Here is a 24,252-nt window from a genome sequence, read left to right on the forward strand (position 1 = left end):
CATCCCGGGCCTAACAGCTGGTGCGGGGCACTGCACTCCACATCTGTGTTTCTATATATAATACATATATTTACATAGGATTACTTTAAGAGGGCTTCTCTGCTAGTGCAGGGAAGTTCCTCCTTTACACACCTTCCCCCCGCGCAATATCATGCTGCTGTGCTCCCCTCTTCACAAGGCTTCATGGTACACATGTGCAAGGGGACACTGCCTGGGCCACCCACGGGGCCCCTCAGAATAGGGGCTGCCAGTCCGCTCCATGCCCGCTGGCAGCTCCCCGGGCTGCAGGGCAGGGGTCTGGTACTGCGCTGCGGAGCACCCGGCAGGCCCTGTGATGCTGCAGGTGCTGTGGCGCAGCCTGGCAGGCTCCAGCTCACTGAATGGCATGGCGTATTCAGGCTCTGGTGGTAGTGGCTCCGCGTACTCATGGTGCTTTCCTGGGACGTCATAGTGGCTCAAGACCAGCGGCAGAGTATAGCCTTCTTCCAGGAGTGGCTTGAAGGTGGAGGGACCTGTCTGGCTGCTGGGGCTCACCTGCACCAGGTCTGGCTCAGCGTACTCTGAAACAGGGAGGCTGTCGTGTCAGGAGGGTCATGGTGCTGTGGCAGAGGTGGGTGGGGTGGGTTGAAAAACTGGGCATGTTTGGACTTTCAAGGATAGGAAAACTGCCAAAACCCATCCACAGCAAGGCACCCACCCATGGAGACCCCACTGTCCTCTGCCACACCACAGAGAGGGCCTCCCACTGTCCCCAGCCTCCCTCCAGTGCCAACAGCTGGAATTCAGGCAGACTACTACTACTAAATAATGTGTGGTGTTATTACAATAAATTCTAATAAATAATTATAATAATTAAAAGGGCATGTCTAATTTATCAGGGCCTCCCTGTTACACAAGACCACGATGCAGGAGAGATCAGACCAGAATGGGAAGGGATGTGCAATTGGGAAGATTTGGCTCCAGCTCTGGGCTGATGAACCAGTTCATACCCTGATGTCCCTGTTACCTGGTGAATGGGTCTGGCTGAAGTCCCCTGGCTTGGGGGCCATGGGGAAGGAGGCCAGGCTGGAGGCTGGCAGGCTCTGCAGGGAGCAGACCTGGCTCAACTCCAGCTTGGGGTACCCTGGGGAGGGAGAGGAAACCCTTGGTTGTCACAGCCTGTCACCTGGACATGCAGGTAATCCTGGGGTGTGGGACAAGTCCGAGCTTGGCAGCAGCACCAGTTAAACCAGCTGTACCCCATGGCACACAGACCCCTGTTTTTGGGGAGTTGTGGACCCTTTTACCTTTTGTGATCCCACAGTTCAGTTCCACTGCCGATTTCCTGCCAAGGGGAGAGGCAAGATGCGGCAAGAGGTCCCAGCTACCCTGTGCCCACCACCTCCGATCTCCTCACACCCACTGCATGAGGGGCTGCACCCACTGGGACCTGGTGAGCAGCTGGATGAAGCTGCCGCAATTTTGGGGAGGTGATGCTGGTGAGTCCCCCAGGGCAAAGCAGGGGGCAAGACAGGACCAACCTCTTCCTGTGGCAGAGGAAAGCCAGGAGCAGGAGACAGGAGCAGAGGAGCACAAAGCCACCAATAAGTAGCATCACCAGCAGTGTGGAACCTGGGGAAGGAGGGCACTGTCAGCACCCTGGGCCCCCATTTCACCCCTTTGCACCCATGAGTGCCAGGAGCCCACCTGGGGCCACTAGAGGAGGACAATCAACATGTTCCCACACGGGAACGTTCCAGTAGCACCTGGAACACCAAAAGACAATGCTGCACCCCAAGGACAGCGCCCCACGGCACCCACCTGCCTTCTCCGGGTCCAGGGCGACGCCAGGGATGGGGGTGTGGCTGGCTGGGTGGCTGGTGGGTTCAAGCACCTCCTTGGGGACACTGGGCACTATGGGGCAGAGCAGGGACCGTGACTGTGGGACCACCACTGGGTGCACAGGGAGGTGAAGGCCCCAGGAGGACATTTTGGACGTGGGGGTGTGTGATCCTGTGGAGGGTCTCACCATAGGGACGAGGTGCGCGGACCCGTGCCAGCTGGCAGCCCACCACGGCCACCTTCAGGGCCATGTGCTGGTGCCAGCTCTGCGGTGTGACACGGATGTAGCGGGCGACTATGGGGGGGATAAAGGCATTGGAGACCTCCCCATGGCTGTCAGCATTTCCTTCAAACACCTACCAGAGAGGGTGAAGAGACACCAATGGCCAAATATCCATGGGCAGGGGGTCTCAGCCCCATGATGTTCTCCCCATGCCCACCTTGTCCTCCTGACCACTGCTGCCTCTGTAGGGTCTCCAATTCTTCCCATCACGGCTAGAGGAGATGTGGTAGGATGTCACATAGTAGTCGTGCTGCTCGGAGGAACCCTTTGTGATGATGCCTGTGAATGCAGGAGGGGGGGGCCTGCTGTCAGTCCGGGGTTGAGGGGCTGGGGAAGGGCCGCCCCCTACCCCACTGCCCTCTACTCCCAGCTAGAATAACCCCTATCTCTGGAATACTCAAGACCCAGCTGGGAAAGGACTAGGAGGGCAGGACATGTCACCTGGCAGAGGGGGATCCCTCTGACCCTGGGAGGGGTTTTGGGTGGCAGATTCCAGTGTGGGACACTCTGCTCTGCCCTCAGGAACCGATAACCTCCAGCCCCAGCTGCCAGGCCTGCATTCCTCCCTCCTCCAGCCTCCGACTGGACAATGTCCCCATTTTCCTCGCTGTGGTCGCCAGCCGCTGGCACACAAAGCCCCTGCTTTTGGCAGGCTCGGGCTGGACAAAAGACGCTCACTGGCACCAGATGCAAGAGCATAATATTAACTTGTTCATCCCAGAAATGGCTACAGATGAGGGGGGCAAAGGAACAAAAAGAGGACGGGAGCAGCAGGGGTGTTGGTGAACTCTGCATCCCAGTTTGCACCAGTAAAACCATGGCACAATGAACTCCAGTGCATCCTGGGACTTATGGGGGTGCAACTGCCCTGAGCAGTTTTGTGGGGATCATTGAAGCTGGTACGGTGTGAGGACAGTGGTCAGGGTGGCATGGGGGCACAGGCAGCTGTTGTCCCCCTCTGATGGCCAACTCTCACCTGTGACATTCCTTCGGGTGCCCAGGTCCAGCTCCAGCCAGGCAGTCTTGGCGCCAGGTTCAGCTGCCCAGGAGTGGCCACTGGTGCTGAGTCCTGCCCGTTCGGCCACCCAGGCTCGGTCCTGGCCCAGCACATCCACCTCGTGCCACCAGGACGAGGCATTGAAGGCGGCTACCTCCAGCACATCATCACAGGCTGGGGACAGAAGACAGCACACTGGGAACCCCAAAACCCCAACTGGGCACATGGAGGTGGCACCAGGTCTGACAGCTAAAATCATGGCTTAATTTCAGGGGAAATGGGGAAAAATTACCTTTGTGGAATACGAGTCGCTTCTCGGAGAGAGATCCCCTGTGTGGAAGAATGCAGCAGGAGCATCAGATGGGGTGAACAAACCCTGGGGTCTCTGAAACTGAGGGGTGGCAGTTTCCCAGTGTCAGCATGGGTGGATCCCACAGGTCCATGTGGAGTGCAGCCCTAGGCACTCCTCACCCACCTTTTGGAGTGGAGCCCGTTGGCAAAGGCTGACTCATAGAGCGTGATCCCTTTCTCCCGGGACAGGGTGACCTGCCCGCCCAGCTCATCTGCAATCACTCCAGCGTGCACAGCTGCCTTGCACAACACCGATGTCTGCAGGGAGTGGGGAGTAAGGGCAGACCCCCACAGCAGGCCCAAGCACCCCAAGGCCACACTTATCACCTCTGGGTTGCTGGGGGTGACAAGCAGCGGCCACACATGCTGTGGGGACCATCCCTGGCCGGTGCACTGTGGTGCCCACACTTACGTCCCGGTAGCCCTGGCTTGGGTTGCCCCAGATGTCCCCATGGATGTCCTTGCAGCCCGCAGGGCAGTACACACTGAAACACATGGTAAGGGGTAAGTCAGGGCTCCCTGCCATCCAACCCCCTCTGCATACCCACTCTGTTCCCCATCCCACTGGAGCTGCACCTCAGGGGAGGGATGGGGATGAAACCAGGGCTGACAGGGACCCCTGCGGCAGGGTACACCAAGATGGGACCGTTCCCCACCCACCAGCACTCACCTGATGTGCTCCTGGGTGTAGTGGGTGCCTCGAACCAGGCAGGAGACCAGGTCTGCAAGGCAGGGATACCCCAGGGTGAAGGACGGCTACCTGCCCCACAGCATACACCCACTTCTGCCACAGGGCACCCCATTCCCCTTCCCAACTGAATCCTGCTCCTCATTTGGGTTCTGCCCTTCACACTCCCATGTCTGGAGGGGCAGGGATGGATGGCCCCTTGGTTCCTGCAGCCATTGGCCCCATGGCACAATGGATGGTGCTTGTGGCTCTGCCTGATATTGGGGTGCCACCTGACTTGGGGGTTCAGGGTTCTCCAAGTGGTCCCAGCTGGCCGTATGGCCTGCAGGTTTCCCATGTTTGCCCCCCACTAGAAAGAACATGCATGTTCAGGGAGCTCAGGGCAATGGGAGCTCATCCTGGGGTCAGCAAGGCACTCCCTTCATGCCCCTGCATGGGCCAGGACACATCCCAGGGGTGTCTGCATCCCAGAGGATGCTGCCCTCATACCTGGGTGCTGTGAGGTGGCATAGGACAGGAGGAGGCCTCGTCCCGAGCGGTGGCTGGTGCTGTTGAACAGGACGGTCACAGTGCTGGAGTTTGTCACCAGGAGTGGGGCAGAAGGGACGGAGTTCCTGCAGTAAGGCCCTGCCAGCAGGGATCGCACCATGGAGAGAATTTTGTGTCCCTGGACCCAGAACTTCACCTCCCCCAGCTTGGCCCTTGCCAGGGCCAAGGTGGGCTCAGGCATTTAGGCTGTACTCAGGGTGGTCCCAGAGTTGTTCCACATTCAGGGTGGCCCATCTCCACGGTAGTCCCAGCACCAGGGTGCTGAAGGGTGGTCCCATGCAGCATGGCTCCATGCCAGGCTGGTCAGATCCTGAGGATGGTCCCATGCCCAGACTGGTCCCAGCCCCAGGGTGGCCCCATTGCCCTCATCGGGCACCAGCCACCACATACCCCACTACAGAGACTGGTACATGTGGCATCACCCCACGGGACCCCAAAACTGGAGCTGTGTCCTTGTCTCCTCCCCATGTCCCCTTTCACAGGTGCTGCTGAAGCTGCCATCTGCCTCCTAAACTGCCCCTCCTCCCATTTAATCCACATTAATTTGCAATTCCATCTCACTGATTAAAACTTCGGCTTAGCAGGCAGGCGGATTCCTTAGGCCCATCTCTGGTCCCAGCTGGGGACAGAAGGTGGCCCCAGTCCCTGGACTGCCATCACCCCCTGTCCCCTACATTGCCCTGCTTTGTATCATGCCTATCACTGGGGCCTCTGGGCACCCAGAGATGTTTTTAGCAAATACCATCATTGTCCTGGGAACATGGAACTGTGTCCCTGTGTTCCCCTGGAGATGCCAGTGACACCTCCTCCTTTGCCTCAGTTTCCCTACCCTGACACACAGGGTCACTGACCCTGACAGGGTCCTTATCCTGGCTGGGTCAAAATTGAACCAGGAGGTTGATCCCAGGAGACGTGGGACACATGTGCATGCAGAGATGCCAAATATGTGACAGAACTGAGGTATGCAGATGAGATGCAGAAGACCCACACGCAGATTTCCCTTCCACTGGTTGCCAGAGATGTCAGCGCTTCCCTGGGTCAGTGGTGCCAGCTCTGCATGGATCTTGGTGATACCCTGGGAGCTGGGAACCCCTCAGCTGCCACCCCCATGGGGACCCTGCCACGTCACAACAGAATCAGGCCAGGGGCCAGACACCGCCTCTGAGTCAGTGGGAAGGAGCCCACAGCCTTGGCCTGCTCCAGCTGCTTCCTAAAAAACATCTGCGACTTCTCAAGGGCTGGTTTCAGCTGCGGGAGAGGGAGTGGAACCAAAGCTCGATGTCATGCTGACATGGCCCTGGTGGCACCCAAAGGGGCTGTGGGTGCCCGGCCACCTCCCCCAGCCCCCCAAGAGAATCATCTGGGGGTCATCCCCTTTCCCACATTGCTGTGTCTCAGCCTGGGGCCAGGATGTCTCTTAGTTTTGGGGACAATTATATCCCTGAGGCCAAGAGAGGGGATGGGGACCAGGGACCTTGCGTGCTGTCACCCCTCTGGGGACCAGCCCAGAAAGGGTGAAAGCCTGAAGAACAGGGAAAACCCCCAGACCCATGGATCCAAGCCAGCTCCTTTCCATCTCACATTTCTCCTGTCCAGCCCCTGCCCCTCACCAAGGCTGCTACTTCATCCCACCCCATCACTTGGTGCTTTCCCCCATCCCCAAGATGTTTTCCTCAGCATTCATCACATTCTCAGTGCTGTCAAATCCCTCCAAGGCCACTAAATCTGTCTGGGAAAATCCTGAAAGCATTAGGGCAGCAACTGGGCTGACAAATTAATTATTCGGGGGCTGCATCTGGTCCCATCTGGGCATTTCCCCCCCAGGCTTGGCAATAATCATCTCCTTGGGTTCCCGCCTCCTCACATATCCCCATTCACAAATATTACTCTCCTTTGATATCCTCCTCCTTGGATATCACCCCCTCTATTTGGGTACCCTACCCTCAGGTATCCCCATCCTTGGATATTTCTCTTCTTTGTATAACCCATTCATCAGATATTGTGTACCCCTCATCCTCCAATATTCCCCTCCTTGGATACCCTCTCCTTGAACACCCCCTTCCTTGGATATTGCCCCACTTGGTTACCGCCCTCCTTAGATATTCTCCCTCCCCATGATGAAATCAGCCAAACCCCCAGATTTTCCTGATATTCTCCCTATCCACAACATAGTATCACCTCTGCCTCAGTTCTCGCAGGGCCCCCCTTACCATAGGCAGCACCAGTCTGGGGGTCAGCAAGTAGCAAGGAGCTGTGGGCACAGTGCTCCGAGGGCTCCAGATCCACATCCCCGAATGCCAGGAGTAGGGAGGTGCCTGGGGGGGCTTGGAGCTGCCAGCAACACATGGTGTGGTTGGGATACGTGCCCGGGTAGTTCTTGGAGCTCAGAGTGCCACTGTGAGGTGTCAGCAGTGTGTGGCCACAGCCGTTTCCTGCAGAGACGCAGGGGAGACGGCTCAGACAGGCTGTTTCCTGCCTCAGTTTCCCCCCTTGGTGAGACTCCCAGAACAACCCCTGGGCACCTGCAGCCTCCTCAGTTTTTTTCCCCATCGGAAGCATCATTTTCTGGTGCTTTGGATGCTCTGGATGCTCCTGGCACTGGGAACTGTCCACAGGGTGATCCAGGGATGAAGCTGCTATAGTTTCCCCCACAGCCACCCAGCACAACACTCAACCTCCAGCTCCTCTAGATCCCCCAGTCCAGGAGAACTGCAATTTGGGGTGATATAAAAAGATTCAGGGAGAGACTGTCCCCTCTCCATGGGGCTGTACAGCACTGGGCAGCTCCCAGGACCCCCGACTCCAGCCTTGACCTTGAGGATAACCTTGGGCAGCTGCATCTCCATTGCCTCCTTCCCAGGGTGATGCCAAACCCACCACAAAAGGGACTTTTCTCTGGGCTCACCGGCTCTGGGCATGAGAGAATATCCTGGAAATAAGCTGAAAGCACCCAGCATTGAGACCTGGCCAGAATTTTTGGGCAGGATTGGGGTGCAGGGAAAGAGGGGAAGTATCACGCAGCCCCACTGTGCCGGCCAGGCATTTGTAGGGGTCCAGTGCTCAACACTGCCTCCCCACATCCCCCAAAATCAGTTGCTCCTGCCAAGCATCATCCTGGCACAGCCAGAAAGAAAAGGGATGGTGGGCACAGATTTGCCCAGCCTTGGCTCCCCTCACTGTCGCTGGGAGACAACACAAAGTGCTAGCAAGTGAAAATCCTGCAGGGATAAAAAAGGGGGGGGGGGGGGTTGGACGTGAAAGATGCCAGCCCTCACATGGAGCCCAGTCCTCCCCAGCCCGTGGGAAGGACTGGCATCCAAACTGGGAGGAGATTTATCCTGTGGGACTGGGAGAAATCACCAACTTTACCCCTTTCTGGGAAGCACCTGCTGACACAGCAGAGCTAGGAAGGATCAGGGCCTCCAAGAGTGGGGGCTGGGGGGGGGAAGTGAGGACCCCAGGGCTGCCAGGACAATAGCTCCCAGAAGGGTGCTCTGCCGGGGGAGAGAAATTTGGGGTGTTTGGGGGGAGTTTCTATCACAGAAGGTCAAAGCCATTGGGATCTGCATGGAAAACCCCCTATGGCCAGAACAGCTGGATGAGCTCAACTGGGGGGTCTTGGATAGAGCCCCCCAGCTCCATATCCAACTGGTGGTGCAGAGGAGCTGTGGCAAACCATTCCGGGAAAAACCCATCCAAGCAAAGGAAACCTTTCTTAAAAACATTCTGAGTGTGACCAGCACGTGCCGGGAGGGAATGCCAGAGATAGTAAACTGAGAGCTGCAGGCACTCCTGGGAATTTGGCTGCAAAAACCCTACCGAGGGGCCAGGAATAGCCAAAACAGCGCCACGGGGACTTGCCCCCAGCCACGGAAACTTTACTCCTCTCCCAAAAAATGTGAAAACTGGATTTCCGATGGGTGAGGGTGAACTCACGGCCGCGCCCCGCTGGGGTCATTCCTGCCAGGGATTTGTTTGTTTTCTCACAGGATGCAAGAAAGACACAACAGGGCAATGCTCCAATGAAAGCCCGGCACACTCCTGTCTCTGTCATGCTGCCGGCCCCAGGAAAGCCCCCCCGCGTCCACCAGTGGTTTCGTGATCCGGTGGAAACCCGTTGCATGATGAGCTCCAAATCACAGTTGAGGAACGCAGCGGGATTCTGCCGCCAGGGATCCCAGCCCGTCTCCGTGCCTCAGTTTCCCCTCAGGGACAATAATGCTTTGGATGGCCCGTGGTTGTTTCCTCTCTCTTGGATGAGTTGGGAACGAGTGACACCGGGAAACACGAACTTTGGGATCACGTTTGGGTGAACATTCCCTCGGGGTTGTCCTAGGCCCCGCGGCTACAAATTCCCCCGGCACTCCCGGGATGGAGACCACTGCCCGGCTCTCCCAGCTCTGCATGTAAACTCCAGCTATCCTTTTAACCCGTGGATTGGGGGTTCCCTGGGAAAGCCGTGCAGGCGGGATGGAGCTGATCGCGGGACTCTCGGAACACCCGAGGTAGTTGCCACCGGAGGCAGCTACGGAGAGAGCTGGGGGAGCTGCGGGGAAAATGGACGGTTGCGGGACCGGCGTGATGCGAGGGTGGTGGGGGCAGGGACAGAGCTCGTCCCGTCCGGTACCGGAGCAGAGGGATATTTGGGACTCTGTCCCGGACCAGTACCAGGACAGATGGACGGCGGGGACCCCGTCAAATCCGGTACCAGGACAGAAGGATGGCAGGGATCCCGTTTCAGATCGGAGCAAAGGGATGGCAGAGATCCTGTCCCGGGTCGATACGGGGACAGAGGGATGGCAGAGATCCCGTTCTGGAAAGGAACCGGGGAAGGCGCACCACGACGACCCTGCCCGGTGTGGTCCGGCGGGGAACAGTTCCCGGGAGCCCATCCTGGTTCGATCCTGGTCCAGAAACAGCGAAGAGCCCGTCCCGGGACAGAGGCGAGCCTGTCCAGTCCCCCCTTTCCAGTCCCCATCCCACACCAAGTTCCGCTCCCATCCCGGCGAGCCAAGCGGAAGCTCCGGGGACACCGTGGGAGTGTGGCTCCCGGTGTGGGATGTCCCGTAGTCGGTGCTCCGCAATCAGCACTCACCGTCCTGTGCACCGGCCGAGCGCAGCCCTAGAGGGCCGAACAGGAGGCAGCGGCGGACCAGAGCCAACGCCAGCGCCCCTGGGGCCGCCCCGCCGCCCGCCCGCATCCTCCTCCCGCCGCCGCCACGGCCCTGCCGCGGCTCCGCAGGGCTGCCGCCCCGGCCCCGCCCCTCTCCGCCCTGCCGCGACCATTGGCTGTGGCCGCCCGACCCCGCGCCACCATTGGTCTGCCTCATTGTCAGTCGATCGTCCGGCGCGGCGGGGGCAGTGAGGGATTCGGCGGGCCGGCCGTGGGAGGTCCCCGCGGTCCCGCCGGGGCTGACTTGGGGCGGGACGGGAGATGCCCGGTAGCACGTTCCACGACTCGCTGCTGGGAGCGGGGAAGAGCGAACCTCGCCGTGACACCCCCGCCGGCAACTCGTGTCCTGGGCTGGCGGGAGACGCTGCGAAGGCGATACTGCCGGCGGCCACCAGGGAGCAGCACAGCGCCGCGTGCTTCAACGGTCGGCCCCTTTAAAGCAGGCGGTGGCCGGAAGTGCTGGCGGCCGAGGCCGCGGCGGGCATTGCGCATGCGTTGCTGCTGCCCGGCCCGCCTCCCCCCCCCCCATCCCCCCGTTCCCCCGTCCCACAGCCCCCGATCTCGGCCGCTCGCCGACGGTAAGACCCAGTCGGCGCCGCGCTACAGGGGCCGCGAGGGGTCATGAGCCGCGAAGGGGCGGGGCGGGGCGGGAGGGGGCCTGGCCCCGCCGAGAGGGGAGGGAGGGGTCGCCGTACGTGCCGCCGCCGCTGCCGCGAGGGCGGGCGTCGCGCGCGCGCCGCTCGGGAAGGGGGGGAGGGGGGGTGCGGGGGGTAGCCACCGCCGTGGGGAGGGGGGGGTGAGGCCACGCCCCATCCTCGGGCAGGCCACGCCCCTTCACCGCCGTGCGCGCCGCGGGGTGGCCCCGTGGGTCCCCTCTCACGTGACCTCTCGACCCCGGCGCGGGGGAGGCGGCGGGTCCGGAACCGCAGCCCGAAGACCCCGGGGGGGCCGGGGGGTTCCCCTGTGTAGCCCCCTCTTCCTTGCTTAAGACCTCGGCGCGATCGCCGCCGCGATTTGTCCATGTCCTGTTGACCTCCGCCCCCCCCCCCAGATATTCTCCAGATACCTTGGAGAAGCCCCGCCGTCTCTCCAGGGGTCCCGTGCGGGTCTGTCTGTTCCAGGCAGCGGGATGAGGTGCGGGGACTCGCAGGAGTCCCACGCCTGGTTGGGCGCGTGGCCCCTGTGCCAGCAGCTCCCCAGGATTGTCCTGGTGTATCCCAGCCAGGGCATACCGAGCCCCCTGTCACCCACCAGGAGATCCTGACCTGAAATCTCTGAGGTTTAGATGAGATATTGAGAAGAAATTGTTCCCTGTTAGAGTGGTGAGGCCCTGGCATAGGTTGCTAGAGAAGCTGTGGCTGCCCCAGGATCCCTGGAAGTGTCCAAGGCCAGGTGGGATGGGGCTTGGAGCAACCTGGTCGAGTGGAAGGTGTCCCTGCCCATAGCAGGGGGTGGACGAGATGAGCTTTCAGGTTCCTTCTCAGCCAAACCATTCCACGATTCAGAGACTGGATTTCCCAGCAGCTTGTAGACCCCAGGCTTGCAGGCATGACCTCCAGCCCCACACTGTAACAAAATCACCTCTGTGCCTCATGCACAACCATGGGCACATCCCCATGGAATGCAGCTTCTCCAGGACCCCCTGTCAGGTCCTCCTGAAGTTAACACCACACCTTGACACAAGCTTCTACTGGAAAGGATCATCCACATGCATGTTCCTGGTAGTGAGGGATCAGAGCATGCTGGGGGTGGTGGACCAGAGCATTGCAGTGGTGGCTGGAAGCACTGCCAGTCAGGGCCAGCGGGAGAATCTCTGTGTTGGAAACACATTCTTGCCAAAGCCCACCGAATGTGGGTTTGTTCCTTGGTGCCAGGTTGAGGGGTTCAGAGCTGGAGAGAGCTGCTGGCAAGTTATGAGTGGGATGACACTGGGGAGATCTACCCCTGGGGTCTGTTCCCTGCTCTTGTGATCCACAGGGAGGAGAAAACCTCGCCAGGTTCATGTGAGAGATGGCGAATGCGGAGGTGAGCGTCCCTGTGGGTGATGTGGTGGTTGTACCAAGTGACGGGAATGAAGGGGAGAACCCGGAGGATACCAAAACCCAAGTGATCTTGCAGCTCCAGCCGGTGCAACAAGGGTGAGTAGGATGGTACTGGTACTGGGAGGTGTGAGGTGGGATGGGGACAGAGTGTCACTGTGTTTTCCATGTTTGTGTCAGTTTTGTGCCATGCAAAGGAGGGAGAAAATACAACAGATTAAATCTTTTATGTGTGTGGCTGTCACAGGGCCTCCCAAGGGCTGAAATTGTCCTGCAAGATTGTGTTGGTGCAATGCTCCCAGATCATGGGAGCTGTGCTGTCCCAATCTTTCTCTTCTTTCTCCGGTCCCAGGGCTGGTTTTTGCCACACTGCAGCTGCTGGATGCAGAGGTCTCTGTGTTCAGATCTTCATGTGCCTCTGTGCCAGCTCTTGCCTAAAATAATCTTCTTCTAAAATAAAGTAGACCTGGGATGTGGAGGGAATTTTGTAGCTCCCTGGCAGCTGCTATAGAGCATGGCTTCATCTTCACTCTGGATCAATCAGGATGGAAAAAACCTGGCACTAGTTTGATAATACTTGCAGGGCAGGGTGGCTGTGTGTCTGGCAGTGACTTCCCTTTGTGGTCATCTGTCCTGCAGTGTCACACAGGGCTGGAAGGGAAATCCTGGGATACTGGGCTCTGCGTCCTGCTGTTGAGGGTGACATAAAGCAGAGGAAAAGGCACAGGGAAGCCTGCAGAGCTGTCTCAGTGGCACTGGCAGAGTGGAGGGTGGGATGACAGCACTGGGAATGCCTCTGTGTATGTCAGCCCTTGGGACTGAAACTAGTGTTTTGTTGTTTTATTAGCGTTTGTCAAAGAATTCCTGGTGATTGAAAGAAACTGCATCACACAAAATTAATGTCCCTTGAGGACCAGCAAAAAGAACTTTACTGAATTTTTTAACCCTGTGCTGTGAATTCTAGTTTCCTATGATTTATGTAATTTGTTTACGGATGGCCACTTTCATCACAGGATTTACCAAGAGGGCTCTGAGGCCAGCACTGCTGTGGTGGCCGTGGAAACTCACACCATCCACAAGCTGGAAGAAGGGATTGGTGAGTTCCCACTTGGCGTGGATGAATCCCCTCCTGTGCAAGGCTGATATCTCCAGTTTGCTAGGCTTCCTTCTGGCTCTGCCCCTGCAGATGCAGATTCCCAGGCATGGATGTGGGTACAGGGGCTGGGCATACTCTTGAATAAGAGTCTGCTGTTACTGCTTGGTCTCAAAGTCCTGGAAGTGAGACCCTGGCTCTCCTGCAATGAATGGTAAGGGCTCCCATGGGGTCCAGGGGAGCCAGGATGTCACTTTAGTCCTGGTTTGCAGACACTGGCAGCAGGAATGATAGTGATGAGGACATGGTGGCTGAAGCATCAGGCACTGGTTGGGAGGTCTTTGCTGAACCAACTGTCTGATGGTTTGGATTGGATGTGTAAGAACTGAGCAGGTTGGTCCCAAATGCTCTCTGCTATGCTGAGCAGTGTGTGGAAAAACCACGTGCTGTCACTAGATCTTGACTAGATATCTTCCTGTGTGGGTATGGGTCTTTTGGTAGGATTAACAGAAACTCTGCACATGAAGAGAATATAGTATCAGTAAATATCTGACATCCTTGCTAAAGAGATACCAGAGCTGCAAGAATCAGAGAGATATCTGTGCTTCAAATTTTAAACCATTTTGTTGCCACTAAGACTGTTCTCATTGACACCTCCCCTCTTATAGATGTGTTGGATTTCTGATTTCATGTTTCCTTATACATGAGCTTCATTTGGAGCATTGTTATACCAAAAAGCAGATGCCAGTTGCTATTAAGAGTTAGTCTGAACTAACTCTGAAAAGATGGAGAGGATGGATCCTGAACTGGGATCTGCCCTTTTTTTTGGTTTCCCAAGTGCAGGTCTCACAACCTATGAGCTTCCAGCTTCCACCTTGTGGGATTGGTGCCTCTTGGGTGGAAAGTTTCATTTTGAGCCATTCCTCCCTCAGACCCCAGCACCCTCGAAACGAGTGAGGAAATCGAGATTGCCTATCCCATCACCTGTGGGGAGAGCAAAGCCATCCTTCTCTGGAAGAAGTTTGTCTGTCCAGGAATTAATGTCAAGTGTGTGAAGGTAAGGGAGAAACTCCCAGTGGATTCATTTTCTGCTCTTCAGGTGTGCCTGTTGGCCTTCACAGGAATTCCTTAGCTTTCGTGTTTCATCCTAACTGAGTCCTTGGATTGTTGGTGGTAAAGTTGATTTTGATGGGGAGAAGCATGAAAAGAGGGGATTAAGGAGAGAAGGATATCACCCACTTCATATTTCAGTTGTATTAGCCCTTGAGGAGGGACTGAAGGCAGGCAGGAGATGTGTGTTGAGATCTAGCAGAGCTTTGCCCCCTCCCTTTTCCTCTGTGTCCTGGTACTCCACTCCTGTCACTTCCTTGGCAAGCAGGTTGCATGGAGAATTGAAATCTTGGTGTTACTTTTTCCCACCTGAGAGCATGGCAGAGTGACAGCCAAGCCCCTTGTGCTCCTGCCCTTCAGCAGGAACTACTCAAATCATTGGAGCAAGACAGAACAGATGCCCACGGGAATACCTGTGTCAGCTGGATGCTGCTGGGCCACTGGAAGTAACAGAAACCTCCTGTAATGATCTCCAAAATTACTGTACATGTTCATAGGAGATGATTTGGTTCATATAAAGCCTTCAGGGCTGTTCTTGGTTAGGGCTGTGAATACTATGGTTGGCAGATCATCCCTACAGACATGCTTCCTGGAACTATGAGCATTGCTCTGCCCAGGGGATTAAAGCTGGGAGGGATCTGAGAAGCAGCTCCTCTCTCTGGGTGGAAGTGGGAGCTCAAATGAGCTGTGTTGGATGTCCCAATCCTCCCAAATGATATTACTCTGTTTGCTGAGCCTTTGCTTGTCTTGTTGCCAGTTCAATGACCAACTGATTAGCCCAAAGCACTTTGTTCACCTGGCTGGAAAGTCCACCTTGAAGGACTGGAAGAGAGCCATTCGCCTTGGAGGAATCATGCTAAGGTATTTAACCCTGTCCAGCTTCAGGGCTCCACCCCTGCAGCTGCAGGTCCCCCAGCAGGCATTTTGTCTGCTTTGCAGTCCCCAGGAGGCCTCTTGGAGGCCGACAGTACCCGGCCAGCAGCCTGCAGAGAACCTGACCCCATGATGTGCGGGTCAGGATCCCTCACCCTGGACAGAAGTGGTATCACCTGAGGAACCTGGGGTGGAACAGGACTGAAATCTTGTATGTGAAGCTGGGGATTTCTTGTGTTTGCCATTTGAAAGCCTTGCAGGAGATTTTTTGGGTGCAGAGTGGCCCAGGGATCTCCCTTTCTCTTTCTTTCCCATGGCCATAGCATTCCTGGGTGGAATACTCTGTTTTGTCTTTAGGCTGAGATTTGAGCTGAGCCTGATTCTATCCCCACTCCCTACACAGGAAGATGATGGATTCAGGGCAGATTGATTTCTACCAACATGACAAAGTTTGTACCAACACTTGTCGAAGCACCAAGTTTGATCTCCTGATCAGCAGCGCCAGAGCACCAGTGCCAGGGCAGCAGAGCGTAGTGCAGACTCCAACCTCAGCTGACGGTAGGAAACCAGTTACCAATGCCATGGAAACTTCCCTCTGATCCTCCTCTCCCTCCTACACACACTTTATATCTACTGCCTGGGCACATCAGGGCAGTCCCACTAGGAGATTGCTCTGGTTTCTGGGAAGGAAAATGCTTCTTGTGTCTGTTTGGAGAAGTCTTGGCAGCATCTGTCAGAGAGCTCTGTTCTGCACGACTGGGTGGGCTGGAAAACAGCTGGCATCAGGCAGTTGCTTTCCAGAGAGGCAGGCTTCACAGCCAGAAGGATTGAGTGCCTTGCAGGGATTCTTGTTCTGGGATCATTGCATGAGCAAACACCTGTAAAAGCTTGCACAGCATTTTCTGATATATTTTCCATTTGGGAATCTGTTATAAAGGCATGGGTTGGTCCCAGGAGTGAATTTAGAAATACTGTCCCCCGTCAGAACATCCATGAACAGGATGTGGTGGCTGGACAGGATTTGACTGTCATTCCAACTGCAAGTTCTCAGCGATCCTGTGCTCCAGAGCAGAAACGGATCTCTTTGCTGAGGTTAAGGGAGAAGACTCTTCCCAATTGTACCACATTGTCAAACTGAGTGGGTTACATTTCTCTGAGCCCCTTGGTGGGTTACATGGCAGAGTTGTCCACAGGCTAAGGAGAATCTCTTGGAAGACACCTGTAATGGTTTTAAATTTAAACCAGGCAGAAACACCAAATTGTGTAGAGATTTTACGTTAGCTCAATTTTGCTTGTTAAATTTAGTGTAGTGGTTTAAATATTTTCTTATTGTGAAAATAAGATTAGGGGAAAAGGCAAAACAGGCTCAACTTAAAGATAAAAATAGATTTATTAACACACACTAAAAAAAGAGGGAAAGAAAAAAATTAAAATGAAAGCTTTCAAGGCACTCCCCTCCTCCCCTCTTATGGTTTACTTTCTCACATACAACATAAAGAGAAAAAACTTGTAATTTTCAGTCAGTTTCACCACTCAAGAATAATCTTTCATCAGTTCTTTTAGGAAAGGAGTCTCTGTTAGAAACGTCTATGGAATTTCTCCACTGACAACATAAAAGTTGTCTTGTGTTTCTCATCTCTCACAAAGACAGCCGCCCAGAAACCTGCCTTTGTAAGGTCCTTCCCAAATGCAGCTTTCCCAACACTGCATGTGGTCCATATCTGCTTATTAGGGGTACTGTTTAAGGATGCCTCTTCTAGTGTAAAACGAAGATTTTCTTCTATTTCCAGAATCATCTTCATCTCAAAAACTAAAAATCTCCTTTTCTTTAGGAGCAGAGCTTCATATCACTTTTAACTAGAGCTTTACATCCCCCCTAACAGCATTCATGTATTACAGGAAAAATAGTCCATTATCCATGGTTTATTAGAGATGTCTAGCCAAATTAGGCCACTCCTCCTCCTTTGTTTCAAGTAGTCTTTTCACTCACTCTTCACCGACTTCTGTTTCATGCTGTGTTTCTTTATAGTTCAATCACTTTGTCTGTTCTCATTTTCGGGAAGGGCCAGTACGAGGTCCATTTGCTGGCAGGAAAGAGTTAAAACTTGCCCAGGCCTGAGGTGCTCATGTGGTCTTGCCGGGCGGCAGCTGCAAAGATCTTATAGTCATGCCGGTAGAGGAGGCTGGTGGATGCCTTCTTTTCCACCCCTCGATCAGACAGCTCAGCTCGGGGCTGCCATTAGAGTGTGCAAGTTTCCCTTCCTCGCTGCCAGCTGCTCTCAGACCTGGCCATGGCCTGGCCTCTCTGCTGTGGCCTCCAGCATGAGGCCAGCCCTGCCGAACCAGAGCTCCCTGTTTGTCCCACGGCAGCCGGGGAGAAGAGGGGCTCAGCCGGCCGGGCCGTTCCCCACGGCAGCCGGGGAGAAGAGGGGCTCAGCCGGCCGGGCCGTTCCCCACGGCAGCCGGGGAGAAGAGGGGCTCAGCCGGCCTTGCCGTTCCCCACGGCAGCCGGGGAGAAGAGGGGCTCAGCCGGCCGGGCCGTTCCCCACGGCAGCCGGGGAGAAGAGGGGCTCAGCCGGCCGGGCCGTTCCCCACGGCAGCCGGGGAGAAGAGGGGCTCAGCCGGCCGGGCCGTTCCCCACGGCAGCCGGGGAGAAGAGGGGCTCAGCCGGCCGGGCCGTTCCCCACGGCAGCCGGGGAGAAGAGGGGCTCAGCCGGCCGGGCCGTTCCCCACGGCAGCCGGGGAGAAGAGGGGCTCAGCCGGCCGGGCCGTTCCCCACGGCAGCCGGGGAGAAGAGGGGCTCAGCCGGCCGGGCCGTTCCCCACGGCAGCCGGGGAGAAGAGGGGCTCAGCCGGCCGGGCCGTTCCCCACGGCAGCCGGGGAGAAGAGGGGCTCAGCCGGCCGGGCCGTTCCCCACGGCAGCCGGGGAGAAGAGGGGCTCAGCCGGCCGGGCCGTTCCCCACGGCAGCCGGGGAGAAGAGGGGCTCAGCTGGCTGGGCCGCTCCCCATGGCAGCCGGGGAGAAGAGGGGCTCAGCCGGCCGGGCCGTTCCCTACGGCAGCCGGGGAGAAGAGGGGCTCAGCTGGCTGGGCCGCTCCCCATGGCAGCCGGGGAGAAGAGGGGCTCAGCCGGCCGGGCCGTTCCCCACGGCAGCCGGGGAGAAGAGGGGCTCAGCCGGCCGGGCCGTTCCCCACGGCAGCCGGGGAGAAGAGGGGCTCAGCTGGCTGGGCCGCTCCCCATGGCAGCCGGGGAGAAGAGGGGCTCAGCCGGCCGGGCCGTTCCCCACGGCAGCCGGGGAGAAGAGGGGCTCAGCCGGCCGGGCCGTTCCCCGTGGCAGCGGCTCCCAGAGACCCAGCCGGGCCCGGCCCAGCTGCCCAAGGTGGAGCGGGCCTAAGCCGGGCCACACTGCTGCCCACGGTGTTACCTGGTGGCTCACCAGGAAAGAGAGAGGACTCAAACAAGAGAGAGGGCTCAGTTTTATATGGGTATGACCAAAAGTCACATCCTGTTTTCTCAGTGGTCAAACCACATGCCAATAGTCAAGAACTGGCCCTTGATAGGTTCTTGTCTTTTTTTAAAAAAATCTAAGATCCTGACAGGGCAATAGTCCGTATTCTTTAACTAAAAACCAAACTGTGTTAACCCATAACAGCACCATAACCAATTTACAGTGTCTGCACATTGGTTTAGTCCCAAATTTGATTCATAAACGTAGAATTGCATCAGATCCATCTCTCTTCTATAAAGTAGCTTGGAACCCTGCTCCATTTTATGAGGGGTTAGGGGTGCAGAGCTTCCTGTGGATAACGCAAGGGGAGAAGGCTGGCTGGGCTGAGCGTTATTTGTTCCCTTCTTTATTCAGATCCCTTTCTGCTCCCTTGAGCTGGGACTTCAATGTGCAAGGCACATGGTTTTCCCTCCAGAAGACCCAGAGCTTTTCACAGTCACAGTTCCATGGAGAAGCAGCAACATTTGCTTTTAACTGGTTTGGTTGAAAGAAGCCAAGCACAAACCTGACCCAAAGATTGAAAGAGAGCCTGGGGAGGGCTGAGCGGTTGGGAAACAAAGCAGGGATTCAGGCTGTCAGGGGGAGCTGATGGGGGCTTTCTGGCAGGGAGCATCACCCAGATTGCGCTGTCAGAGGAGAGCATGGAGGAGGGGATCGAATGGAACTCAGCTCTGACAGCTGCTGTCACCGTGGCCACAGAAGAAGGCATGAAAAAGGACACAGATGAGATCTCAGGTAAGCTCAGGATGCGTGTTGGGTGTTTTCTACCCTTGTTACATTTCGGAAACCTTAACCTTGCAAATAAGTAAAGTTTGAGCAATGACAAAGCTGTCCCCCAGCCCCTTGGATCTCCAGCGTGATCCAGGCTTTCTGCCAATGGAGGTCCTCACCACTGGAGGACTTTGGCCCTGGTCTCATGGCTGATCGATGAGCTGATCTGAGGAGATCAGATGTTACTGGTTACAGTGAGGGGCTTTTCTGTTTTATTCCAAGGATGTGAAAACACATCTGCCAGCCTGGAGCCAGGCTGGAACCAACCAAGAGCAGAGTCATGTTTGTTCCCTGTTGACTCTATGTTCTGTGTTTCTCTGCCTTGCATTCCCTTGTTGTATCAGTATGGAAGCTTAACTAGAATTTCCTGAAATGATGATTTTAAGCTCTGCACCTTGCAAAAATATGAAATGTTGCCTTGGTAATCATGGACTTGCTTAAAAACCTTTCTTGATTTGCTGCCTGAGTCCATTTTCCTTGGTTTGGGGTTAGTTATTTTTGTCACATCCTGTCCACCCCAATAGTCAAACTACCTTGCAAAGGTAGTCACCTTGAAAAGATACACTTGCCTGAGAGGTTTGATTGCCCTGTGGGAAAAATGCCAAATGCTTGTACATGTTGACATCTTTTCTTCTTTTGTGCCAGAGGACACGCTGATGTTCTGGAAAGGAATAGCTGATGTAGGGCTGATGGAAGAGGTGGTGTGCAACATTCAGAAGGAGATAGAAGAAGTCCTAAGAGGTGTGCAGCAGCGGTTGGGTCAGTCACCCTTCCAGATGACAGGTAGGTTGTGAGGAAGAAGCCTGAAAAGGGCAGTTGCAGGCCAAAAACCCCAGTGCTAAGGGTCCATTCCACCATGTGAAGCTGGTGAGTCAGGATGGAGGGGAGCAAGTTCCCACTCAGTCGCTGAGTTGTGGGAGCACAGTCTGTGTTCTCAGCCTGCCCAGCTGTGAAGTGCCTTTGCTTCAAAGCACAAGGACACACCATTCCGTCCTGTTTCCTGAGCAAAGTAACCGTGGCAGCTTGCTGGGACCATCAGATGACTGTCCACACTCCCAGCCCTCATGGAAGCTTTCCCAGAGTCACTTGGACTGGAGTTACTTAAACACTTCTCTGTGACTCTGCAGGCTTAAACAGGTCCTGCCCCCTCACTTCTCATTTGGCTTTCACTGGTGCCAGAAAACCTATTTTAGGGGCTCCTTAATCTGGTTTGGGACATGCCCCTGTGAACACCTCTTGTTAGTGCTCTTCCTGAGAGAACATCCTTGTAGCCACAAACTTCATTTTACTCAGGATATTTTTTTTTTAATTTTCTAATTTAACTTTGAGCAGACGCATCTTTGTGTCTGGTAGGTGTCAGTTTTTGGGGACTGTGAGTGATTGAAGTCAGTGGATTATAATAGACATTTTGCACAGCTTTCAGTGGAGCTTGGCATGTTAATGACACTGTCAGCAGCATGGGGTGATGATTTGTAGGTGGAGAGTTCCTTTGTATCTCTGTGATTGCAAATTACACTTTCATGTGCAGCAATTAGGAACTGCTTGATTGACACAGCTCTGTCCAATTTGCTTTATCATGTGAATGGGATTATTTAATCCTGGGATGTCAGAAGGATGAGGGAGTTGAGTTTTCCTTTTTGAGCTAGCCCTCATGAAAGAACAGTTTTAAAAAGCAGTAGAAAATTTTTGGTGTAACAGGACCATCTTTTGAGTTCCCAAGTCTTAACATCCCTGTACCCTTTCCCTGGAGATGCTGCAGTCCTGAACAACGTTGCCCATACATTTGGCTTAATGGACACAGTCAAGAAGGTACTGGACAACAGGAAAAACCAGACAGAGCAAGGAGAGGAGCAGTTTCTTTACACACTGGCAGGTAAAGTGCCAAATAAGGGTTCACATCCTGCTGCTACTCTTGAGAATGGACATGACTTTCCTTCCACACAACCCCAGTGAATTAGGGTTAGTGTTCAATACAGGCTGCCCCAAAACAAGTGCATCCCAATCCCTTTCTGTCCTAGGGCTTGAGTTGAATTTCCTCTCTCCCCTGTCTCACAGAGAGCAGTTGCTTGGGACATTGAACAGCCCAAAGTCTGTGCCCTTTGCTGCAGATGGGGTGCTGTGGGCATGAGTCCAATTAATTCCCTCAGGATTAGGGGCAGGACCTGCCAGCTCAGTGCTGTGCCATGGTCACCTGAGCCATGGACAGTGTTGTGCTGTACCCAAGCTAATAAGCCTCTCTGAGTATGGGATTCTGAGCTTCTGCTTGTTTTGGCTATCAGGGCTATCTGCTTGTCTTGTGGTGTTATTGGGTGTCCTGCTCAGCTTCTCCTGAACTGAAGCCACTGACTGACCTGGGATCCCCAAAGCTGCTCACTGGATGTGTCTCCCTCCTTACCATGTCCTGTAGGATCTGAGATGTCCTAGTACCCTACTGCCCTGGATAAATGAGGTCACTGTGCTACTTCTGGGTCCCAGTGTTCCCACTAACAAGGGTTGAGGGGGATGTTTCATTGACCCAGGCATCCTGCTGGCTGTCCCCAGTGCAGGTGCTTGGCTCCTGGGCAGGTGACTCAGCCAAGCCTCAGGATGCAATTGCGACTGCCTTGGGGGGTTTATCCACTCTCCCTTGCAGGTGGGTTTAGCTTGGGGGAACAGAAATGTCCATCTCCTTGTCAGTAGGAGTAGCCAACCAGTATGGAATGTTACCTGTGTCCTACGCAGGCGCTGTCAGCTGGAACCTGGAACCAGGTCTATGTGGGTGGCAGGAGAACCTACCCTTTTCCTTCAGTGCCATTTGATCTAGAGAGGGAAGCCAAGATCAGGCTCACTGGGTAGTTGGGTGACCTCCTATCACAAACCTTGGAGTGATGGTTGGTTCTGGAGCCCCAGGAGCTCTTACTTAACCTGGCATGACATGTTGCTCAACCATTCCCTTTGCAGACCTGGAGCGGCAGCTGGAAGAACAGAAGAAACTTGCCAGGGACCAGAAGGCCAAGTCCCAAACCATCCAGAATGTGGTGCTGATGCCCATGAGCGCTCCCAAGCCCCCCAAGAGACCCCGTCTGCAGCGTCCAGCCTCCGCCACCATCCTCAGCCCCTCCACCCCAATCCAGCAGCCTCAGTTCACTGTCATCTCCCCCATCGCCATCGCGCCTGTTGGACAACAGTTCTCTGTGGGCAACATCCCAGTGGCAACCCTCAGCCAAGGCTCCAGCCCAGTGACTGTGCATACCTTGCCATCTGGCTCCCAGCTCTTCCGATATGCCACTGTGGTTTCATCCTCCAAGACTAGCTCCTCAGATACCGTCACCCTGCACCCGTCCTCCAGCCTGGCACTGCTGAGCTCAGCAGCCATGCAGGACAGCGGGGCCCTGGCCAACGTGGCGGCCGTGGTCAACCCTGTGGAACTGGTGGCCATGGAGTCTGGCATCACTTCCACCATCCAAGCTGTGGAGGGCACCTCGGACGATGGGCAGACCATCATAGAGATCGACCCGGCGCCAGATCCTGAGGCAGACACAGACGAGTCAGAGGGCAAAGCTGTGATTCTGGAGACAGAGCTGAGGACTGAAGAGAAAGTGGTGGGAGATGTGGAAGACCATCAGCACCAGGTCCATAATGTGGAGATTGTGGTCTTGGAAGACTAGTGGGGAAGGCAAGCATCAGTTAGGGGAAGAGTTGGGAATTTGTTTTATTTCAGGCTTTTTTGTTAAGCATCTTTTCCAGCCACCCCATTTATTACCACAGATATTTTCATTGTACTGTATATTAGATATATATATATATGTAAAATTTTGTTTTTTAAAACAAAGCTGGAGAAAAATGTGAGATGTGGATAAGGTTCCATCTCCATGGAGCACTGAACAATACCACCTTTGGCAGGGTCAAGGAGAGACTGGACCTCTGCTGGACAACCCAACCAGGAGGAACTAGCCATGCCTCGGTGCTTCTGCTCCAGGGCTGCCCTGGCCCAGAGACTTTATTTGAGAGACATTAACGCTTGAGTGTGGATATGGCTGTGAGAAGGGGTGACGGATTTGGGGTGGAACAGGTACCTCATTTGTATTTTTATTTTCCCTGGGGAAGGGAATTCTGTCAGACTCTTCACTGTCACCTCAAATGGGATCTTTTATTATTTTTCTTGCTTTGGGGAGGCCAACAGTACAATTAATTTATTGTCCATGTTCTCCTCCTCCACACAAATTGTTTTTATATCTCTATTTTTTTGTATTTGTTTGCTCTCTCCCTTGTCCAGATATCCCAGCTGCAAAGCCCTGAGACCTTCTCTCAGGGTCTCTGTATCCCAATCCCTCCTCTTCCCATGGCACTTTTCCCCCATCCCTTTCCCTGCCTGGCAAGGCTCGGTGCTGCAAATGCCGCTTGAAGACTCTGGGATCACTTCAGCCTTTTCTATAAGGCAAAAATTATCAACTCAAGCTCAAACCCAGATCCTCCCCCTTGGCTGCTCAGCACCACAGGGACCTTTCTGGGTGTACAAAGCATGTTGTGCTGTTGCTTTCCGGGAGAGCCGGATTTCGGATTGGGACAGTTTCTGTTTACACTGTGTGCTGAGGCTGCTCCGTGCTTGTCACTACTTGTTTAGTGGTTTTATTTTTGTATTATTTTTTCTTCTTTCTTCCTATAATCTCTTGGCAGGGTTAGAACTGGCACGTTGCTGAAATACTGTGCACCCTGCTGTTTTTCCTCTTTCTTTTTTTTCAGTGGTTGGAGATCCATTTGGGCTTTGCCATACTGGGAAAATGGAAGGGGGAAAGCACTGGGTGGCTTTAGAGCTACGGAGGTTTGGGAGGGCTGGGAGGGTGGGAGCTGCTTGGCTGGAAATACTAAGCAAAACAACAGCAAAGGAAACACACCTGGGGAGGGTGGGGGGAGGGCAGGAAGATGTGTTTGGCTATTTTTTTGCATTAAAAGGAAAAATGGAATTAAGCACCCATAGATTTTTTTATTGGAGTGGTGAAAGGCAGTGCCTCCATTGC

General features: G+C 55.0%; 2 protein-coding genes and 1 long non-coding RNA gene across 3 annotated transcripts; 1 reads left to right on the forward strand and 2 right to left on the reverse strand.

Moving 5' to 3' along the window:
* Positions 1–44: 44 nt before the first annotated feature.
* Positions 45–10,381, reverse strand: LOC134561828 (discoidin, CUB and LCCL domain-containing protein 1-like). Its single transcript, XM_063419158.1, is given in 16 exon segments — positions 45–560; positions 1,007–1,123; positions 1,287–1,324; positions 1,521–1,611; positions 1,801–1,893; positions 2,009–2,177; positions 2,262–2,383; positions 3,081–3,275; positions 3,394–3,431; positions 3,577–3,710; positions 3,865–3,937; positions 4,123–4,174; positions 4,630–4,767; positions 6,900–7,121; positions 9,785–10,115; positions 10,118–10,381. Coding segments are annotated over 16 exon segments (2,439 nt in total). The 5' UTR covers positions 10,355–10,381; the 3' UTR covers positions 45–171.
* LOC134561832 (uncharacterized) lies at positions 8,523–9,778 on the reverse strand. The gene is made up of 2 exons (XR_010082988.1): positions 9,358–9,778; positions 8,523–9,235 (listed from the first exon to the last, which is right to left on the reverse strand). It is a non-coding gene; the product is annotated as an uncharacterized LOC134561832 (long non-coding RNA).
* Positions 10,382–10,386: 5 nt separating the features above from the next.
* GMEB1 (glucocorticoid modulatory element binding protein 1) lies at positions 10,387–24,062 on the forward strand. Its single transcript, XM_063419159.1, has 10 exons — positions 10,387–10,440; positions 11,840–12,000; positions 12,915–12,997; positions 13,927–14,051; positions 14,862–14,965; positions 15,381–15,535; positions 19,091–19,219; positions 19,901–20,038; positions 21,006–21,128; positions 22,196–24,062. Exons 2-10 carry the CDS (start codon positions 11,873–11,875, stop codon positions 22,900–22,902), a joined length of 1,692 nt encoding a protein of 563 aa, XP_063275229.1. The 5' UTR covers positions 10,387–10,440; positions 11,840–11,872; the 3' UTR covers positions 22,903–24,062.
* Positions 24,063–24,252: the final 190 nt, after the last annotated feature.

This window comes from Prinia subflava, chromosome 24 (genome assembly GCF_021018805.1).
Source record: "Prinia subflava isolate CZ2003 ecotype Zambia chromosome 24, Cam_Psub_1.2, whole genome shotgun sequence".
In the NCBI taxonomy this organism is placed as follows: domain Eukaryota; kingdom Metazoa; phylum Chordata; class Aves; order Passeriformes; family Cisticolidae; genus Prinia; species Prinia subflava.